Source organism: Anguilla anguilla, chromosome 8 (genome assembly GCF_013347855.1).
Source record: "Anguilla anguilla isolate fAngAng1 chromosome 8, fAngAng1.pri, whole genome shotgun sequence".
NCBI classification, from domain to species: Eukaryota; Metazoa; Chordata; class Actinopteri; order Anguilliformes; family Anguillidae; genus Anguilla; species Anguilla anguilla.
The window spans coordinates 37,892,451-37,910,746 of NC_049208.1; the positions used below are offsets into that span (position 1 = coordinate 37,892,451).

At 39.7% G+C, this 18,296-nt stretch overlaps 1 protein-coding gene across 1 annotated transcript in view; it reads right to left on the reverse strand.

The window, feature by feature from the left end:
* col22a1 (collagen, type XXII, alpha 1) overlaps window positions 1–18,296 on the reverse strand; it is a 71,027-nt gene that overhangs the window by 32,230 nt on the left and 20,501 nt on the right. The window contains exons 5-23 of the mRNA XM_035430616.1: window positions 17,955–18,066; window positions 14,558–14,681; window positions 13,637–13,912; window positions 13,110–13,190; window positions 12,751–12,870; window positions 12,092–12,136; window positions 11,886–11,948; window positions 11,474–11,512; window positions 8,686–8,739; window positions 8,389–8,442; window positions 7,505–7,558; window positions 5,745–5,798; window positions 4,941–4,985; window positions 3,601–3,654; window positions 2,693–2,746; window positions 2,041–2,076; window positions 1,673–1,702; window positions 1,408–1,461; window positions 1,078–1,131 (exon numbers count right to left, since the gene is read on the reverse strand). Coding sequence (XP_035286507.1) covers window positions 1,078–1,131; window positions 1,408–1,461; window positions 1,673–1,702; window positions 2,041–2,076; window positions 2,693–2,746; window positions 3,601–3,654; window positions 4,941–4,985; window positions 5,745–5,798; window positions 7,505–7,558; window positions 8,389–8,442; window positions 8,686–8,739; window positions 11,474–11,512; window positions 11,886–11,948; window positions 12,092–12,136; window positions 12,751–12,870; window positions 13,110–13,190; window positions 13,637–13,912; window positions 14,558–14,681; window positions 17,955–18,066 — 1,403 coding nt within the window. The remainder of the gene's footprint in view (window positions 1–1,077; window positions 1,132–1,407; window positions 1,462–1,672; window positions 1,703–2,040; window positions 2,077–2,692; window positions 2,747–3,600; window positions 3,655–4,940; window positions 4,986–5,744; window positions 5,799–7,504; window positions 7,559–8,388; window positions 8,443–8,685; window positions 8,740–11,473; window positions 11,513–11,885; window positions 11,949–12,091; window positions 12,137–12,750; window positions 12,871–13,109; window positions 13,191–13,636; window positions 13,913–14,557; window positions 14,682–17,954; window positions 18,067–18,296) is intronic.

The window sequence follows — 18,296 nt, forward strand, 5'->3', positions numbered from 1 at the left end:
TGCATTGGGAGGTCATTTGTAATAGATAGCTAATGTCTGGAAATATTCTATTCGATTCTCAAACAAGGTCTTCTTTGAGTCAACTGTGAATTACGCCCTTCCCTAACTTTGAAAGAAGAAATAAATCAAGAGGTTTTTTTCATTCGGCACAATACAACATCATAGTTTGTGGGTCAATAACCGAAAGAAATATACCACTCAGTTTTTGGCAACGTATGCTGATGTTTGGTTTACTGTAAGTGAGTCCCTGGTTTACTGGTTGGAGTGCATTCTGTTTACACTGAAAACAAGCAAATGTTTTCATAAAGCTATGAAAACATACATCTATTTCAGTCTTAAGAAAAGCTGGCTATTGCAAAATGTCAACGAGTTTTCTTTAGATTCAAAGCTATTCTTGATGCAGCCCTGACATTATCATTTGGATTTAAATAAACTGCTCGCTGTACATAGATGAATGTTCACGTCCCCGACTTTAGGTTACATTCACATACCAGGCACTCTTATAGAGGGGCTTAAAAAAAAATTATGTGCCACCACCCTCAGTTACAAACCATCTCACCTCAGACAACCACCTGGTGGTTTTTGGGGTTCAGTGAGCTATGAAGGGTACTAAAGTTCATCCGTGCACTTTTTACAGCCGTTACAGAACAGTGCACGAGTATCCCCCAGAGTCGAGACTCGGCAGCCTTGCCAACCACAAACTTCTTTTTTGTGTAGTGTATTCTTAAACTTTCCCCCTTGAAATCTCAGGAAATCCCAGAGCGGGTCCCTGCTGTCTTTGCTGTGATACAAATTACAGTGCTGTTTGCAGCCGGTTCCTATGGCTACCAGTGCTTTGATGGTTCCCAAGAATTTGCGAAATGACTTTTCCACATTCGGCGAAAAACATGGGGTGAGTGCAGCAAAGCCGCGATAAGAAATGTGAGCGCAAGAAGGCAAAACGAAGACAAGGCACGGGCTGAGAAACACTTGTTGTTTGGTCAGTCAGCGATACAGGCAGCAATTCATAATGCTGAGGACATGATGTGAATAACTCTGACATTTTCGTCCGTTTGGCCAAATAACGGGCTGCCTTACCCTCTGACCAAATTCACCAGGCGCCCCGGGTATTCCTTGGGGACCGGGTGGACCCTGAGTGGAGAAAAGAGAATGTTTTCAGGAAACACACGGCAGTGAAGTCAAAACTCAAAACATAGCAGACCCATACTATGCTAAAATTCTATGCAGCTATATCACGTGATTAGAAAGTTTTTTTTTTTTTTATGCAAAGGCCGATGTAGTTATTTTAGCAGAAATGTCATTGACATCTTAGGGAAACTCAAAAACCACCTGTAAATCTGAGATTCAGCTACAGACACCCTTGTACTGCATCCCTACGGCACAGAAACGAGTAGCAACAACTCTTACCACTGGTCCTGGGGAGCCGCTGGGCCCTGGGGGGCCACGGGGACCTGGGGGTCCCTACAAAAACACAATAAAACAGTCTCTTTCTGTGCCATTTCTGACAATGTACAGTCTCCACAAATTAATTCATGTAGTATTCCAGTTACAGTAGGCAATAAATTCCCTCAGCTGAAGCCAGGTGTTGTGAAGGTAACTTTGTTGCATACAGTAAAGAAATAGAAAAAATGGCATAATGAAAAGCAGACTATGCAAATTAACATTTACTTACAGCCTCTCCTTTCAAGCCTTCTTTTTGCACCTAGCAAAGCAAACACACTGTTAAGCACAACAGCCTGGTCAAAGTCTAAGCTAATTTTACAATTGCCTAAATACATTCTTAATGTCACTTCTCAGAAAACAGTGGCAAAGCCGTTCAACCTGCACAGGTAATGCATCTCACTTGCCATAACTATCAGTGTGGTACACAATTTATTCATATACAGTTTAATATTTATCCAGTGGATCACACCGTGAACATATGGTAAGGGAAGTGTAATAATAATAATAATAATAATAATAATATTTTAAAGAATAAGACTAAAAGGAAGAAGAAGAATACGTTCAATCTAATATGTTACTGTATGAATAAATTCTTACCACATCTCCAGGTAGTCCAGGTAGACCAATTTCTCCCTACCAAACAGCAAAAACAACAAGGAAAAAAACTTTGAAACAAAAACATTCAAGTCACTAATCATTTCTCAAATGAAAAGAGGCACTCATGACAGTATAATCGCAGCAAAGCTGTAAATTCCACAGAGAGAAACGAGAGACTATATTTGGGGGAGCAACGAATGCACTAATTATCTTTAGGGAGGTGTGTAAATGTCGCTTCCCTGCTCGGTTACCATTCTTCTACCCTTGGAGCAGGGATGCCCCCCGTGACATGTTAGCACACGACACTCCCTCAAGGCGAGCGTGCGCGGCGTGCAAACCGCCAGTCAGAATCGGGAGGCGCGCTCACAGGCGGTAAGTCAGTAATTGCGGGCAAACAGATGATAACCTGTACTCATTCTGCAAAACCAGACAAAAGGAGTGTGCCCTCCTTTTTTCATTTCATTATGTGACAGTGGGTTCGGTGGGCTCTGAAACCAAGAAAATATTTGTGCAGGAAATGGAAAAAACTTTTGGAAATGAAAAAAAAAAAAACACTTGACTACATTTGTCCCTAGCAGGGAAGGTGGAAGTGCGAGTCCGATTGTTTCAAAAGTTACAAAGCATACAATATGACACCACCATGCACTCCTACCTTTACACCTTTGGTACCACTAGCTCCTGGCAACCCGACGCCTCCTCGTATACCCTATTATGAGCGAAAGAAGTTTGATTATGTTAATATTTGCAATGCAAAAGTTTCTTTGACCGCAATCCAATTTTCCAACAAACCACAAAATCAAGCTTGTAAAAATCAACCCAGGGTCTCAAACACTGTTGCCATTCGCTGAAATTCCAACTGTTCTTCCCCCAAAACACATTATACTGTATTTTAGCCTTCTTTGGTAGAGCAGCTTCTTGGGAGATTTGAAATTCCATCCAGCTCAAAACTTTGTTTTCACTTTTAAAAAAATTGCTTTTAAAGTATTAACACAGTCTGTCCTTATAGACTAAACACAGATGTTGTGTCAGGGAGTCTCTGGTGTTTCATTATTAGTGCTCTCTGGCCAGTGCTGCCCACCCTCATATGGAGTGTGCCAATGGCGCTGCCCCATGGGCGGGCCAAACCCGTTACTTCCTCTGGGCACTGAAACCGTTCCATATTGGGGATTGGTACGACGACATATGACACACTTTCAAGGGGTGTTTCTTGGCAAGTTTTTCCATTAAAAAAATAAATGAATTAAAAATGCAATCTAGGGAAGTGCTCTGTTGAAAGGGCCAAGCACTTAGTGGATTTCTGGAACCTTCCGAAGACTTTAGAAAGGCATTTACCGGTGACAAAGGGCACGGCAAACCTCTCTCTGGGGTTAACAGTTAAATTGTTATACATTTCTTTTTTTCCATTGTAAGCGCAGAGCCAAAGAATGATGTTCCAAGAACAGAGCGTAACATCCCCCCTTCCGCACAAAAGCACATTAAAATACATGCATATATTATACAATCCCGATGGGGGAGAACCATCAATAGGTTCTGCCATATTGACTGACACTAATGACTTACGTCCTTCCCCGGAACACCAGGCTTCCCAGGAAATCCATCCAGACCAGGTTCCCCCTGAATGTGTCACAGAGAAAATTATTTTCAAAGGGAGACAAGAGGAGATTTCAGGCTTCAAACCTATTTAACCTCATCAAACGTACTTCTCATTGAAGTGAGTTTTACATTCATATCTTTTAGCCTCTTTTTTAGCTTTCTTCTTCTTTTCTCATTTTAACCCCCCAAACCTCCTCCATAATCACCTTTAAAACAGGCAAGTATTTGACCAGATATTCCAGCAGATTTATGGTACTGATGGCTATAGCCCCAAAAAACAGAAAAACATAAACACTACTCAGTGGTCAAGACATATTGTACCTAAAGCCGCTTAATTATCTACTAGTTTAAAAAAAAATTCCATATGGTAAAATCATTTGTGTAGCCTAATGTGCCTTTTGTGCATTCATTTATATCCGGATGCCCTAATATAAACCTAAAATTGAGAGAGAACTAAAATGTGTTTGAATCACCACAGGATGATTGCAGTGACCTTATCTCCGCGTGTTGCGGCAATACACAGAATTTGTTCACGGTGCAAATAAAAGATTATTGTTGAGGTAGACCCTGCAGCTGTGAATTAGACAACACCACTGCGGTTCCCCCGCACACTCGACACAGGAAATTCGGAGAGCGCATTGAGACACATCTGTTTATGCCATTTTATTCCTCCGCTGAGAGGTGAGCACATCTGAGGAGCGCTTGTAGCTCGTAGCGCTGCTCTTCGAGTTAACCCTGTCTCAGTCCCAATTCATCTTTCACTCGAAACCGTTGTTGAAATAGCTATCACCTCAGATTACCTCGGAGACGAATGTAGTTATGTTAGCCACTGCTGAGTGTATTAATTACATTTATAAAAGCAATGTCGGATGTGCTGGTGCTCTAACTAATTACCAACAGATGGCGCTCTAAGCATCTTTTTTCATGCTTCTAGGTTGGTTTTATTTTTAGATTTTTCAAGGTATAAATTTCCAGTACTACCAGATTAGAATTTTATTAAAGGCAATTGAAATAAAGCGCTCCCTATTTAACAGGGCCCTATTTAACAGTTTAACAGCATATGTTATATTATGTTTCATGTTATAAGTATCAATTACCGTGACAGAAAATTCAATGCCGACCTACTACTACCACCTGTATGCACATGTACACTATAACATTAACTGACCCTTATTATAACTCTTATCAGTCATGCTACTGTTTCTTGTGAGTGCCACACAAACACTACACAGAAAAGAGTGAACACTCAAGGACATTATGGATATTAAAGCTGGAACAGAAATGTCTGTAGCCTGATAAATTCTCACCCTTAATCCGGCTGCTCCTTTATCTCCTTTAAAGCCTTTTTCACCCTACAAAAATAAACAGGTCATCAAACAGACATAATGAAAAAGCAGCAATTTGGTGAAAAGCTGAATGTGTCTGTGCTTATTTCAGTTTATCTTCCTTTTGCTGTGCCACATTGGCGTGTGACTAGCCGTGTATATCCCCAAAGCTCCAGTGCCCCCCGCCCCTGTGCATACAGAGCACTCATTACATTGCACGCGTTACATTTTTAACATTTATTTTCCAAATTCAAGTGAAGGTGCTTGAGTGCCGATTCTAGAATTACATGCAATTGTCCCCCATGGTCTCCCAATGTCCAGCCTTATTTAGAATCAGCGCATTTTGAAAAAATAAAATATGTCTTTAAATGTCTACTAAGGGCTTCTCTGGGGAAACATTGGCAGCTTTCTTCCAAATTGAACGCGTTGGCCTAATATGCATTGCATATCTTACAGGGGCTTGTGATTAAATTCTGCAATTCAATTTCCCATGAGAGAAAGTGACCTATCTTTGAAAATGAACCCCCGGGATAGTTAAGCTGGGAGTTTTACAGCGTGTGGTGCATGTGAACATTCACAAGAGGATTTTTCATCCACTGAAGACACTGAAAAATTATTTTAATCAGCAAATATTTCCTTAAAGGTACCTGAACTTCTCATGAAATGCAAAAGCAGCAGGCACAGAAGGGAAAGCAGGGCCCTACGGCATTATGGCATCCGTATTAGTGCCTTAAAACAAGCCTGTGGTGTATGCATTGTGAAGTAAATTGGGAGAAAAGCACTTACAGACACCCCTTTGGGACCAGGTAACCCATTAAGTCCTGAATCCCCTTGCATCCCCTAGGTCACACATTAGAGAAAAAAAAATGCCTCGTTAATATTGAGCCCCTAGAAAAATTTAATTAAACTCAAGAGTAAGTCGAGGAGGAAAAATGACTTTGTCACGATCTCATTTTCCTTCATTAACATTTACTACATGATATTTTTTTTTTTTTTTTGTTAAAAGCCATTCACAGTCCACTTTGAAAGAAGTAACAGTAGACAGCGTGGAATACAGTGAAATGTTGAGCAATACAATATTGTAAAAAATATAAAAAACTAGAATTTGCAAATACAGTTAATACAGTTAATTGAATACAAGTGTTACTGTACAGTATTATCCAACTAGCCAAGGTTGCATATCAAAATGTCTTTTTTCTTTCTTCTTTCTAGCAAAGCCTAGATAGTATAGTCAAATAAGACAACGAGTAATGGCAATCTCTCTTCTTTTTTTTATTCTAATGCATGTGATCTACTTGGACAGGGCTTAGAAGGGGAGGCTGTGAAGCAGGAAGATTATGGGGCTGTCCTAAGGCAGGATGCTAAAGGGCTTAAGTAGCTTAAACACCTGTCTTTGACAGCCTTGCTCCAAATACCAAATTCACTTGCTTCCTTCAGATCCACATGCCTGCATTCATAATTTAAAACTGAATCAGCCATACCCTTATTTCTGTCAGTATCTCAGGGATATCACGTGATATGAGTGATCGATATATTTAATCAACATTTTCTTTTTCATTCTGTCATATTCTGTTACCAAGAGAGGGCACTGCGTAAGCTCAACACAGGCTTTTTAGTCTCCCTGCAGTGAAGCAAGGTTTCCAGCAGGGGGCAGATTCTCCCCTTTCTTTGGCTCTCTACTGTGCCAGTCCTCACGACTCCAGCCCTGTGGGAGTAACAGCTCACTGGATGTATCAAGGGTAAAACTTAGTGGACTTAAAAACATGAATCAGGTTTCTTTTCATTTCCCCCTTTTCCTGTAAAACCAGGCCAGGAAATAAGTACTTCAACAAATCGATACAAGGCCAATGGGTACTTTTACATTCAATTCATTCAGCAGGTGCTATTCTCCAGAGCGACCCAGCAGAACTTATCAAGTCTAACTACTTAACTGATACACAAAACTCACTTGAAATGATACTTATTAATTCAGCAGAGTAAGCAGCAGTCGTGCCCCTGGTGGCGTGCTGTTGCAAGCGCGTAAATGTTTTACTGGCAAGGCTCTATCTTATATATGGGAAAGACCATCTTTACTATCTTTCGTAAAACTGACAGAACTCATGACCAAATTGAGCTTATAAAAAAAGGAACAGAGCCCCCATAATTATTTAAGGAGGCTGCCCTTGAGGGTATACAATTGATATACAGCTCACTGAATCTGCGTGTGGCCCAGTAATCAATGGCAGCATTGCAAAGCGTGTGCCTGCCCTGCCAAAAGAGAGATGTTGATGAGAGTTCCCAATGTTCCCTGTGTCTCTCTGCCGCCTCCCCCACGGGATGCGCGCGGCCGAAATGGAGCACAGCTTTTTGTAAACGGGTACAAAGAGAGCCGACGCTGTCGTGCCAGACCAGACGGACGTCAACATGTTTTCGGTCCGGCCCGTTTCCAATCCTCCCTGTACTTTTCATGCATACCATTACATTTATGGTGATGTGATTAGCCGCAGTGTACCGAAGAGTGAAAGCTGTGCTCGAAAAGCAAACTCGTTAGAGACGAGTCGATTCACCTTTGGTCCCAGGGGGCCGGCCAATCCTCTTTCACCTGTTTTTCCTGCTTCACCCTGTAGAAATAAATCATGTACAATGAAGAGGGGGCTGGGAGCTTGTCAATTCACTACAGTACTTTGGCACTATCTTAAACGTATATCTTTTTGATGACTGCAGTTATCCTTTAAGTAAATAATAATAACTGTTTGATTGCCGCTGAATTTTAAGCACTATTGACTAAGTGGCGAAAATGTAAGAAAGTCAAATAGCTATCATTACTGTAACATCCTGATGAAACATAACTTACTTAGAAAATGATGTCAAATCTGCTAACTCATGCCTTATCTTTAAAACCCATCAGTTCATAAACAAATAAACAAATAAATAAATAACACCCACAGAGCCCTCTCTCACTAGAGGTAACTGAAATCCTGCTCAAAAAAAGCAGACAGACATCCTTTTCTGTCAGAGCCTCAATATTTTATTTATGTTTATATATTATTCTTTACTTTCAGTAGTTATCATTCCTTCACAAAGTTCAAAACCTTTTTTTTTTTTAAAAAAGGCAGCTGTCTACATGTAACTCATCAGATGGTGTCATTAACTAGACAGAACACCGTATATTATACACCCTAATGTACCCCATTGTAATGTCAACATTCTCTGTTGGTGTTATTTATTTATTTATGTGTTTTTTTGTTTTTTTTTTGGTAATATTGAAAGTTGTGAAGTTGTGTAAGTTTCTCTTGAACTGCCAAGGGACTATAGATGGAAATAAGCTGATTAGCTAACCTTGCCACAGCTATTGACATGTTGACTGCTCTGCATTGTCTCTTCTGACTGAATGAAATTAATAAAATAATAATTAATGAACTGATTAATAAACTGACTGCTTGTTACTCACTATTTCTCCCCTCTCTCCTTTTTTTCCAACCAGGCCAGGAAGCCCATATGATCCCTGCGATAAAATGGGAATGAAAGAAAAGAAATCACCTTTTAAAAACCATTTTTCAATACCAAGAAATAAAACAGGGCATTACGTTCAAAACCCTCTCCAGAAATGTTCTTCATCATCAACAAGTTATTTTTCTCTTAACTCCACATGACTTACTGGCAATTACTGTAAATTAACTAAAAATGTCTCCATGGAACAAAAAATAGAATTTTGGGTTTAATTCAAATGTTTCAAAGGCTTTCTCACCTTTTCCCCCTTTCCTCCTTTATCTCCAGATCCACCTTTTGAGCCCTCTGCACCCTGGAGGAGACATTTGGGATCTTAAGATAGCACTGACCCCCACTACATCATGAACCAGCGAAAATGTTATCATCAAACCAGAAGCTTTAGAATTGACCTTATGACTTCCGTTGTCCAAAAGTGTTCACTCCTCAACTCCCCACTATCTACATTTTTATACCGTACTTTTATTTGACATTGTTCATGGGTTTGAGTTATGATGCAAACAGTTTCACAAACCATTTACTACTGCTTAATTGTATAGTCCATAAACCAGTCTTAATTTGAGAATTGCTCGTGCTTATTAGACATAACCATATTGTTAACAGATATAATAACAGCATCTGCATTCAATTAAAATGGCTGTCCCTTCAAGGAATTAAATGAAAAACTGCCCATACAATATATAATCATCTGGACAATTTGTAAGCAATAAACATCATTTCAGACAACAAAGTATATCAAGGGAACATACATAACTGTTTAAGAAACTGGCACTGGTACTTCCCCCATTTTTAAACCAAGCCAATCTTTAACATACAAATTAAAATCATGAGCCAAGATTCAGTCTGGCTGAAATAAGTTGTTATTGGCTTTGATTAATGAATGTGACATTTTTTAAATATTGTTCCTTAGATTTAAAGACAGAGATCTGTGCCCAGTTAAGAATTAAAGATAAATGATGTATCTTATGTCTGTGTGGCTGTATATTTATGAAGACATTCTGGAGAGATCTACCGCCAAAATCAGTGGGGCTAAAATTTATACATTAAACTCTTAGCAATAACTTGGCAAAAACCTATTATTAACTGTGCTACTGGTATTTGAAGTAGGACCACACTCCAAGTGTGACTATGTAATATGTGTATGAGTAACATAACTGATGTCTGGCAACTGTGTTTTTTCATGTAAAATCTGCCATCCTGTAACCTCATACCAAATTTATACCCATTTATAGTTTGTCTGTTTATTGTCCATTATGTAAATGTTGACAGTGAGCTGACCTGGTTTGTTAAATAGCAAAAAAAAAAAAACCATTTGACCATTTGTTAAAAAATATAGAAATGCAACTGGTGATTGCTGGGCAGTAATACTTGCATTTAACCCTAATTATAACTTAAATGAATCCATGCTATTGCCAAAGTGGTTTTGTTAAATTCTAACCCTTGCACGTGGTCTTTATTTAAAGTTAAGGTCAGAATGCATTTCCATTAGATTGAATTGGGACATCTTGTCTTCACCTGCACAAAAGAGCGGCTTACTGAAAGGAAAAGTTTGTGATTGTACCATGAAAAGTAACTGAATAGAATAAATCATTGAAAAAGAACTGAAAAGAAGACAGTGGACAGAAACAGAAAGAAACTTGAGAAAGAGAAATATACCCCAAACAGCTATGAGTTTGTGGTTTCATGTCATTTAAATCAGTAAACTCCTCCTCTGTTTACATCTCATATTACAGATGCAGGATTAACACCTATAACGATCATTAAGATAAATGCATGATAAATGATAAATATACAGTGAGCAACCCTAACCCTACTGCACAGCTCATAGTCTTCTGTCACTTCTGTTAAGCCAGATTGCTTAGGTGCCTGGCAAATTCATAACGAACAAAGTAGATGTATTAAAAGCAAACAGAAATCAAACTTCCTGTCTGAAGTCTAGCATGCAGGCGGATTTGAGCATATATTTGGTGGTCTGCCACTAGTTCTTTTTTTTTTTTTTTTAAAGGGAGATGACTCACAGCACTGAAAACAAATAAAGCAAGGAAAGACTTCCTTTCACAGTCGAAAAAGATGGATTGTTGCCGTGCCGAGTGAACCTTTCACAATGTCAGACCGCCTGCAGGATGTGTCAGACTGACGCGCGGGCAAACAGGAAGCGCGTAAAAGGTGAGGGCGGCGCCCCTAGCCCCCTGCACTCTGGCCCGCTTGTGGCCCCCATAACTATGGGTCCTCAAACATCCGCTTCGATATCAGCGGGGGCCCAAAGCAGAAGGGAGAAATTACACATCGGAGCTACCAGCTGGCACTGCCACCGTAGTGTGGAACATGTTTTTTACCCCTCCTCCATTTGATGGACATAGGGGGTGGGGACTGCAAGCCTGTCCTTCTTGTCGCACATCCTATGTAGTGGCCCTGCAATTCTGAGATTGTCAGCTAAGCATTTCTAAGGTCTTGGAAAAAACACTTCCAGGTCATACACCAGGAGATCAGATAACACCAGATGGAATCTCAGCCTGTCTGTTGCCCCCCAGTACAGTCTAAAATAATTACACATCAAAGGGCCGTAAATAAATGCAGGACGGGCTAGACTGGAAAATGATCCATATCATAGATACTGCTCTCACTACGAAAATCCAGTGTTGAGCTTCGCTGTTACACCCTTGAGCAAAGCTCTTAAGGGAGCTGTCTTAGTGAATATCCAGTTGTCTCAATGGAATAAGTGTGGAATATCAGCTGTGTGAGTAGCACTGGAAAAGCATGTCTGCTAAACGAATGGACTTTATCATTTAAAGTCGGGGATTATGTCAGCCCTGAAATACATCTAAAATTTGATCTGGTCAACATGCTTGTGACATCCACGAGACCACAGTAGCAAAAACATTTACTGCTGCATTCTGTTTTGTTAGCATTTTAGCTTAGTACAAACTATTGAACTGCTGTTCAGAGTTAAGTAGAAATAACACCATTGGCTTAGCACCTCCATTCATTGTAACAACTGAGGAGTTTAACTGTTAATACCATGAGCTTACCTTTTCACCTCTATCACCTTTGATAGACACGGCTTTGCCCTGAAAAAAATTAATCGACATGGATCAATTTTTTTCGAGCCATGCATGGCATGGCAGCAGCAGAAAAGCAAACAGGGGAAAAGTGCGAAGAAAATGAAATAAGGGAAACTCATCCAAACATAAGAATTAATCTTTAAAAAGTTAAAATATTATCCGTACATTGCTTTGATACTTTATACTAAGAATATGAAATATCACTTATATTCAAGCTATAAAATTAAAATTAAATTTTTTTGTCTAGAACATTCTATGGGGCTGATTATACTCTAATTATTAGTAACTTTACTACTAGTTTTCTCGGGAGTGTTTTAGTTCTGTTATTTCCACACACTCTCAGCCCCATAGCTGTGATGTAAGTAATGGCAGGTCATACAGGATCTCCCTTCTGTCCTTTGAGTCCCGGAGGTCCCATTGGGCCCTGTATCCCAGAATCCCCCTGAAAGAATACGCATTGTGTTTTATGACACAGCATCACAACGACCAAAGGAACGACTCCTGCTTCTGTGCAATTCCTCAACGTTATGCTCTCAGTCAGTTGGATATCTTTTTTTATTTTCAAAAAAGGGACTGTTAAATGACCTTTTCACCCCTGGGACCTCCAGTTCCAGGCAGACCAGCCTCTCCCTGCAGGAAGCAAACAGAAACACATTCATCATGGGTGAAAGTCTGAATTTCTTCTCCCTGAAAAGCAGCTGAACAATACATTTCTGCCCACAAAAACAGACAAGACATCACCAGAGACCAGACATCAAATGTGTAATATACGTCCAATTTCAGAGCGGGAAATTAGGTGCTCATGAGCTATGATATAGTCAGACTGTTCTCAGCAGTGAAAAAATGTTGTTTGTAGTGTTTATATGAAATTGTGGTTCAGGATATCTCAAAAAAAATAAAAATAAATAACAGTTGAATCAATTTTCACAATTTTTGTTTTTTGAGTCCACTATGTGCATGTAGCAACTTCAAAGAAAACATTATGACAAACTCCACTACTGTGTTATTTCTTATAATACAGGCAGCACAATAGTTGGCAAGATTTTATTTTGCAGGCAAATATATGTTTCACAATCTATATATCCCCAACAGTGCTACAAGTACAATGACACAAAATCTTCTTTAATTTCCTTGTCATTACACTAATATGTTCAATATGACAATGAAAACAAAAACATACAGTCACGACCAAACTATGTAGGGGGTATGAGGGTGGAGGTTCAGGTTTGACACATTGGTCTCACCTTCTCCCCTGCAGGACAAGAGCAGTTCACATCTTTAGGGCCAGTCTGCTGCTCCTTGCTCTTGGGGGTGGGAGTGGGGATCTCAACAGGGGGTGCCTCGGTCACGACCGTCTTGGGGCACTGAAAACAAAAAAGGTCCTCAAGTTCAGCAACACGCTTCCACACTTTAAATTCAACAGATATCAAACAAAAGCCTTCCGAGGCAGACTGGGAGAACTGTCCATGCAGAGAGCTAAATAGAAGCCCACGAAACATAAACTGCAGCATTCGGAACCAGGTCGAAGGTGTGAAGGGGGGGGGAACACTCAGGCATGATGGGAATGCGCTCCGGCATCCTCCATGGTGACAGGTGCACTTACAGGACCGGTAGGGAGGTCGCAGCAGGTCTCCAGCTCGGCGTGCTTCGAGTCACAGTAGATCACCATCCTCTGGAGGTCAAACTGGGGGAAATCATTCCGGCAGACAGACGAGAACAGATTGTCAGAGTGGCAAACATATTTCAGGCGGAGGTGAAGATGTGAAAAACCACTAGTAAAATGCACTAGTATCATTCTGCACTGAGACTATCCAAAAAGACATGTTTCTGTTGGCTGCTACAATTTGTACAAAGCTAACCCAGTATGTTTGCTGCATTAAAAAAAAAACATAAGAAATTTAACCATTCTATATTAGGAATGCTTATTTAGGTCATCAATGACCAAATGTGTGACTAGATAAAGGTAATTTTATAAAGATTCCCAGGTAAATTTACAACATTCTAATGGAAACAGGCATTGGTTTGAAGACTATACTGTGTTAAAATCAAAATGCATCTTAGGCTACGGTTTAGCTAAATATGGATGCATCTATGGAATAATTTCCCTCTTCACGTGAAGCAGTGACTCACATCAATCGGCACGCTGTCGTATAACCTCTTGCCGATGACGGTCTTTCCTTGGATGTCGATGTCCTCCCTGTCATCGATGGGCAGCGTCTGTATGTGCTTGCAGTCCAGGTAGAGGGCCACTGATTTGGCCTGCACGCTGAGGGCGATCTTGTGCCAGTTGCGATCGAACAGGTTGTCCACCTCGGGGTTTTTGAAGACGGCTCTCACAGCATCCTTGGTCAGACCGACCGCATTGTATTCCACAGCCTTATTCTCCCCATCCAGGCGGATAGACACCTAGTCAGACATGAACATAAGTGGGAAAGTCTGAACACAATCAGGGCTTAGCACATATAGAACTATGGGCACACTTTGCCTGTAGAGTTATTTACACATTAGCCTAACTAACTAACTATTACTGTGCAAGACATTCAAAAGGAAGGATTTTTTTTTCACAAATCTAACTCAACAAAAAAAGTGAACAAAAAGTGTAACGCTTATGTTTTATTTGTAAGTTAAGGACAAATATTAATTGAATACAGCCCTATGTCTCCAAAACTCTTGATTGCCCAGTCATATTAGATAACCAGATCACTTTATTGTTTGACTAGTCATGTTGTTGAGTCAACCACTCCACCCAACAGAATCCACCATCAGAAATCTTCCAATTTGATTGCAGGAAGCCCTAGCCAGAAAAGTTAATGAAGCAATCCAGATGCACTAGCAGAGTCTGCAGTATGTAAACCTTATTTTATTCACATTATGTTATCATATAATTGTCATAAACCAGTGGCTTGCCTGATCTTTGAAGCTAAATGAACCAGAGCCAAACTAGCATTGTAGTAACACACATAATTGCACAGTTTGTCTTCTTTACAGGTTAAATTTTGGAAAAAATTTTGAAACACATTGTTCTCTTTAACTATAAACATGCATACACACCTGTGGTATACCATATTTGTCAAATATTTGCCAGAGGTACCAGTCTTCCCGTCTGGAGGTCTTCCTGAACTTGAAAGTGGTCACAAAGGCATATTCATCCGGTAGACCTTGAGGGAAAACATCTCTGCCAGAAAGAAAGAGAGATGGACCTGAAATGTGTCAACAATTACCTCCAACCCCATTCAGTTTTAGTGTATTATGTCACTACTGGTTCTTTCTGGGTCAAAATATTGCCCTTGCATTTGAATGAAAAGGTCATGAACTTCCATGGAAATACACATAAAGTATAATGAAACCCTATGAAAAGTAAATAAAAATTTGCTGATTTTCAAGGCCAGCATGCACAAAGGTTCCTAAGCATTCACAAGAAGTGTGTAAGTCGAAGATAAAATTAAATGTGTAATAATGTTGTTTTATATTGACTGAACTGAACGACCTGCGAAACAGACTTTTTAAAATTCACCCATACCGCATTTTGCAACCAGCAACATACTCAGAATGGACAATACATTAAAACAACCATGACTTGCAGTTTCAGTGAGATTTTTGAATATTTACACATAAAACAACTTTACTGTTAATATAATGAAAGGTATTTTCTTCTCTTTTTTCTTTAACTGAAGTAGGAAGAACCTAGAAATTTGATCATAGCTTGTAACTCATCAGTCAAACTGACTATAAAATAAAATTTTGTTCTTTTGAGTTGAGCACTTACAATCTACAAAAGTGTTGGCAAGTGTGTGAAAATATGGTTGTGGGTCAGTGTTTTTGTTCTGCAGACAGCCATGCCTGCCAAGTGCAGAATGTCTGGCCATTTTCTGCTACTCAACATTTTTTTAAAGTTATTTTGTTGGTTACTGTATGAGTTGTTTTTGAGTGTTTTACTGATGCAAGCTATACTGCAAGCTCACATTCTTGTGTGGATGTTTCCAAACAAGGCCAATCACAATCTCTGTCCATTTCACTCAAGCTTTGCTTGAAAAGTCCTCAGGTATATTTCATACTACAAGAAATAAGTGCTGGTACAACTTGTGTAACACCTCTACTCAACAAGCTAGCATCTGAATCCATGGAGACTGCAGTTTGTTTACTTATATACGACCAAAGACAATTCCAGCTGGGTAATTCATCAGTTTTCTTCTGTCATAATTCACATACAGGAGAAACACGCTAGCCACTAAGCACAGGCTAGGTGATCCTTTCTCAAAATTGATTTGGGGCAAAGAGAGCTGAGGAGATATCATCGGTACTTAGAGTGATTAGCATAGCTCATTTTAAAACGCATTTAGATTTTACTATAATTGAAAATGAATCTCAAAGCTTAGACAGTGAGAGAGAAATTAGTTCATATGAAAAAGCAAAAGTTTTCTTTCAAGTAGTGGAGTCTAACAACTCCAGACCTCTCCTGACCTTAGAAATGGTGTTGGCAGAGGATAGTCAACTCATGTTAGCTTGTGAGCCAAAAAGCCAGACTCTCTCTGCAGCTAGGGGTCAGTGTAATTCCTGTCACTGGAGCAGCTCTCTCAGCATAAGGTTAAGAGGAGCAGGAGGTGGAGTTAATTCGGAAGGGATACTGAACAGACGTCGACTTCCCGCTGGACTGGAACGAGGGACAGGTGTATGCCAAATGACATAATTTCAAGGAGTGACCAAAGCCAGCCTGACTCAGAGTGAGGTCAGGGAGGTTGCGACTGTAGGGTTGGATTACCTCTCACTGACACTCCACAGTAACTATTAGACTGGCTGTTGTCTGATGGTGGCAAGTGAAACCAAGACATCAAAAAAGAAAGAACCTGAAAATGCAATGAAATCTAAATCTACATCTCCTTGCCATTCTTCCAGCCAAACCATAGGCTTAATGCCACTATTCTACAATATGTTATGAATTTGGCATGACACATAACTAATTCATATGACATACCATAATTAAATATGTTATGAACTATACTCAACTTGACAGATTTTCAATGAGCAGCACATGCAGTTAAATCTGTACAACTTTCTTGTAATCAGTGCCATCATATTATACTGTCCTGTGTGACACCTCAATGAAACGTTTATTGAGAGAGTGCTTAAATTACAATAATTGAATGCTCCGCAAAAACAAAATGCTCTTCTCCGCAGTGAGGTACAGTACAATGTCAGACGACACAATGGCATCCACATAGTTTTTGGAGCAGAAGTTCCACACCAGGCTAACAATATTCAGAGTGCAGTGGTTCTATGCCAAATCAGTGATGTACTACTTGTAAGTTAGCTATGCAAACCTATGTGAACCATTATACAGATCGCAAATGAAAACAGAAAAAATACATAAAAAATATATATAAATAACATTATAAAAGATACCATAAAACCTGAAATATTTATGTAGGATAGGAGTTCTGGGAGTTCAAATGAAAGGGGAGCAAGTCTGAAGAAGCAGGTTTTCAGTCTGCATCAGAAGATGGACAGTGATTTTGTAACCCTGTTTCTTCCACAACTGGGGGCCAGTACAGATCGTCATTACAGACACTGACGGGGATAAACGACCGTGCAGGGAGGGGACAGGCAGCTGTCCGGAGGTTGCAGAATAGAGATATTTCGCTAGCATGTAAAGTTTGAAAACTGACTGGAGCTATGGTGGAACCATTCCATTCAACCCCTGCCAACTGTAACCAGGTAAATGAGATTGGGATGTGACATAAGCATGTTTCGGAAGGTTGTTGACAATTTAAGCAGCTCCTTGTGGACTAACTGGACTGCTGATAAACAGCATTTAAATACTAATGTTCTATAAAAGCTTGCTGCCTTATTTTACGTTGTTGCAAAAAAAATAGAAAAACGATCCACAATCACATCATATAACAATGGCAAGTGACTAATTAAGTGCACAACATCAACTTACGTAATATTCGAGTTCACACCAATCCTGACATTCCTTGCGAAAACATGCCACAAACATGACACTATATCTAGTCATGTCCAAAGTAGAAAGAGCCCACACATCTCAAAGTTAAAAAGCAGGTGCTGGACAATGATTGTAAGACAAAATAAGAAAAGAATCCATGCATGCACATTGCTCTATTTTGCCAAATGTATTTGCTTTGTTTATGTCTATTACGTCTGATGAAGTGCATGGTAGCTTGAAACGTAACATCTGGTAGTGAATTAATTTGGCAAAAGTGAGCATTTTGCAGTGTGCATATTCTTTTCTCATTATATCTAGTCGTGTCTAAAGCTCGCCACAGTAACCAAGCATCTCTTAGAAAACATATAGACTGGCCAGTCTGCCCAGTTCCATTTGTATTCAAGGTCAACACTGCAATGCAGCCCAGTAATCCTTGTATTATAAATACAAGGGAGAATTCACAGCCACAGAGAACAGTAATGGTGACTGAGCCACTCAGATACTCACTCAGTCTGCTGGACAATTGGCATTGTTCCAAGTCGCACAAACGAGCTTTGGCCTTCTTCGAACTTTGTCCCCAAAATGTCTCTCACGTTAAAGAACTCCATGAGGTCAAATCCTGAGAAGAAAGCAAGAAAACACCATTTGATAGCATGCATGAGTCATAGACATGGAGTCAATCTACTTTTAAATGCAGTTTCTACTTTTGTCATAGCAGACATGTTTCCCTTTAATTTTGGTGATTGTGAACTCTATAGTGGTTGTCAAGAAAAAACTCTGGTTTAAGGACACATTTTAAGTGAATCTGAGCCTTACACATGCATACAAGTACACTTACAGAATATACTT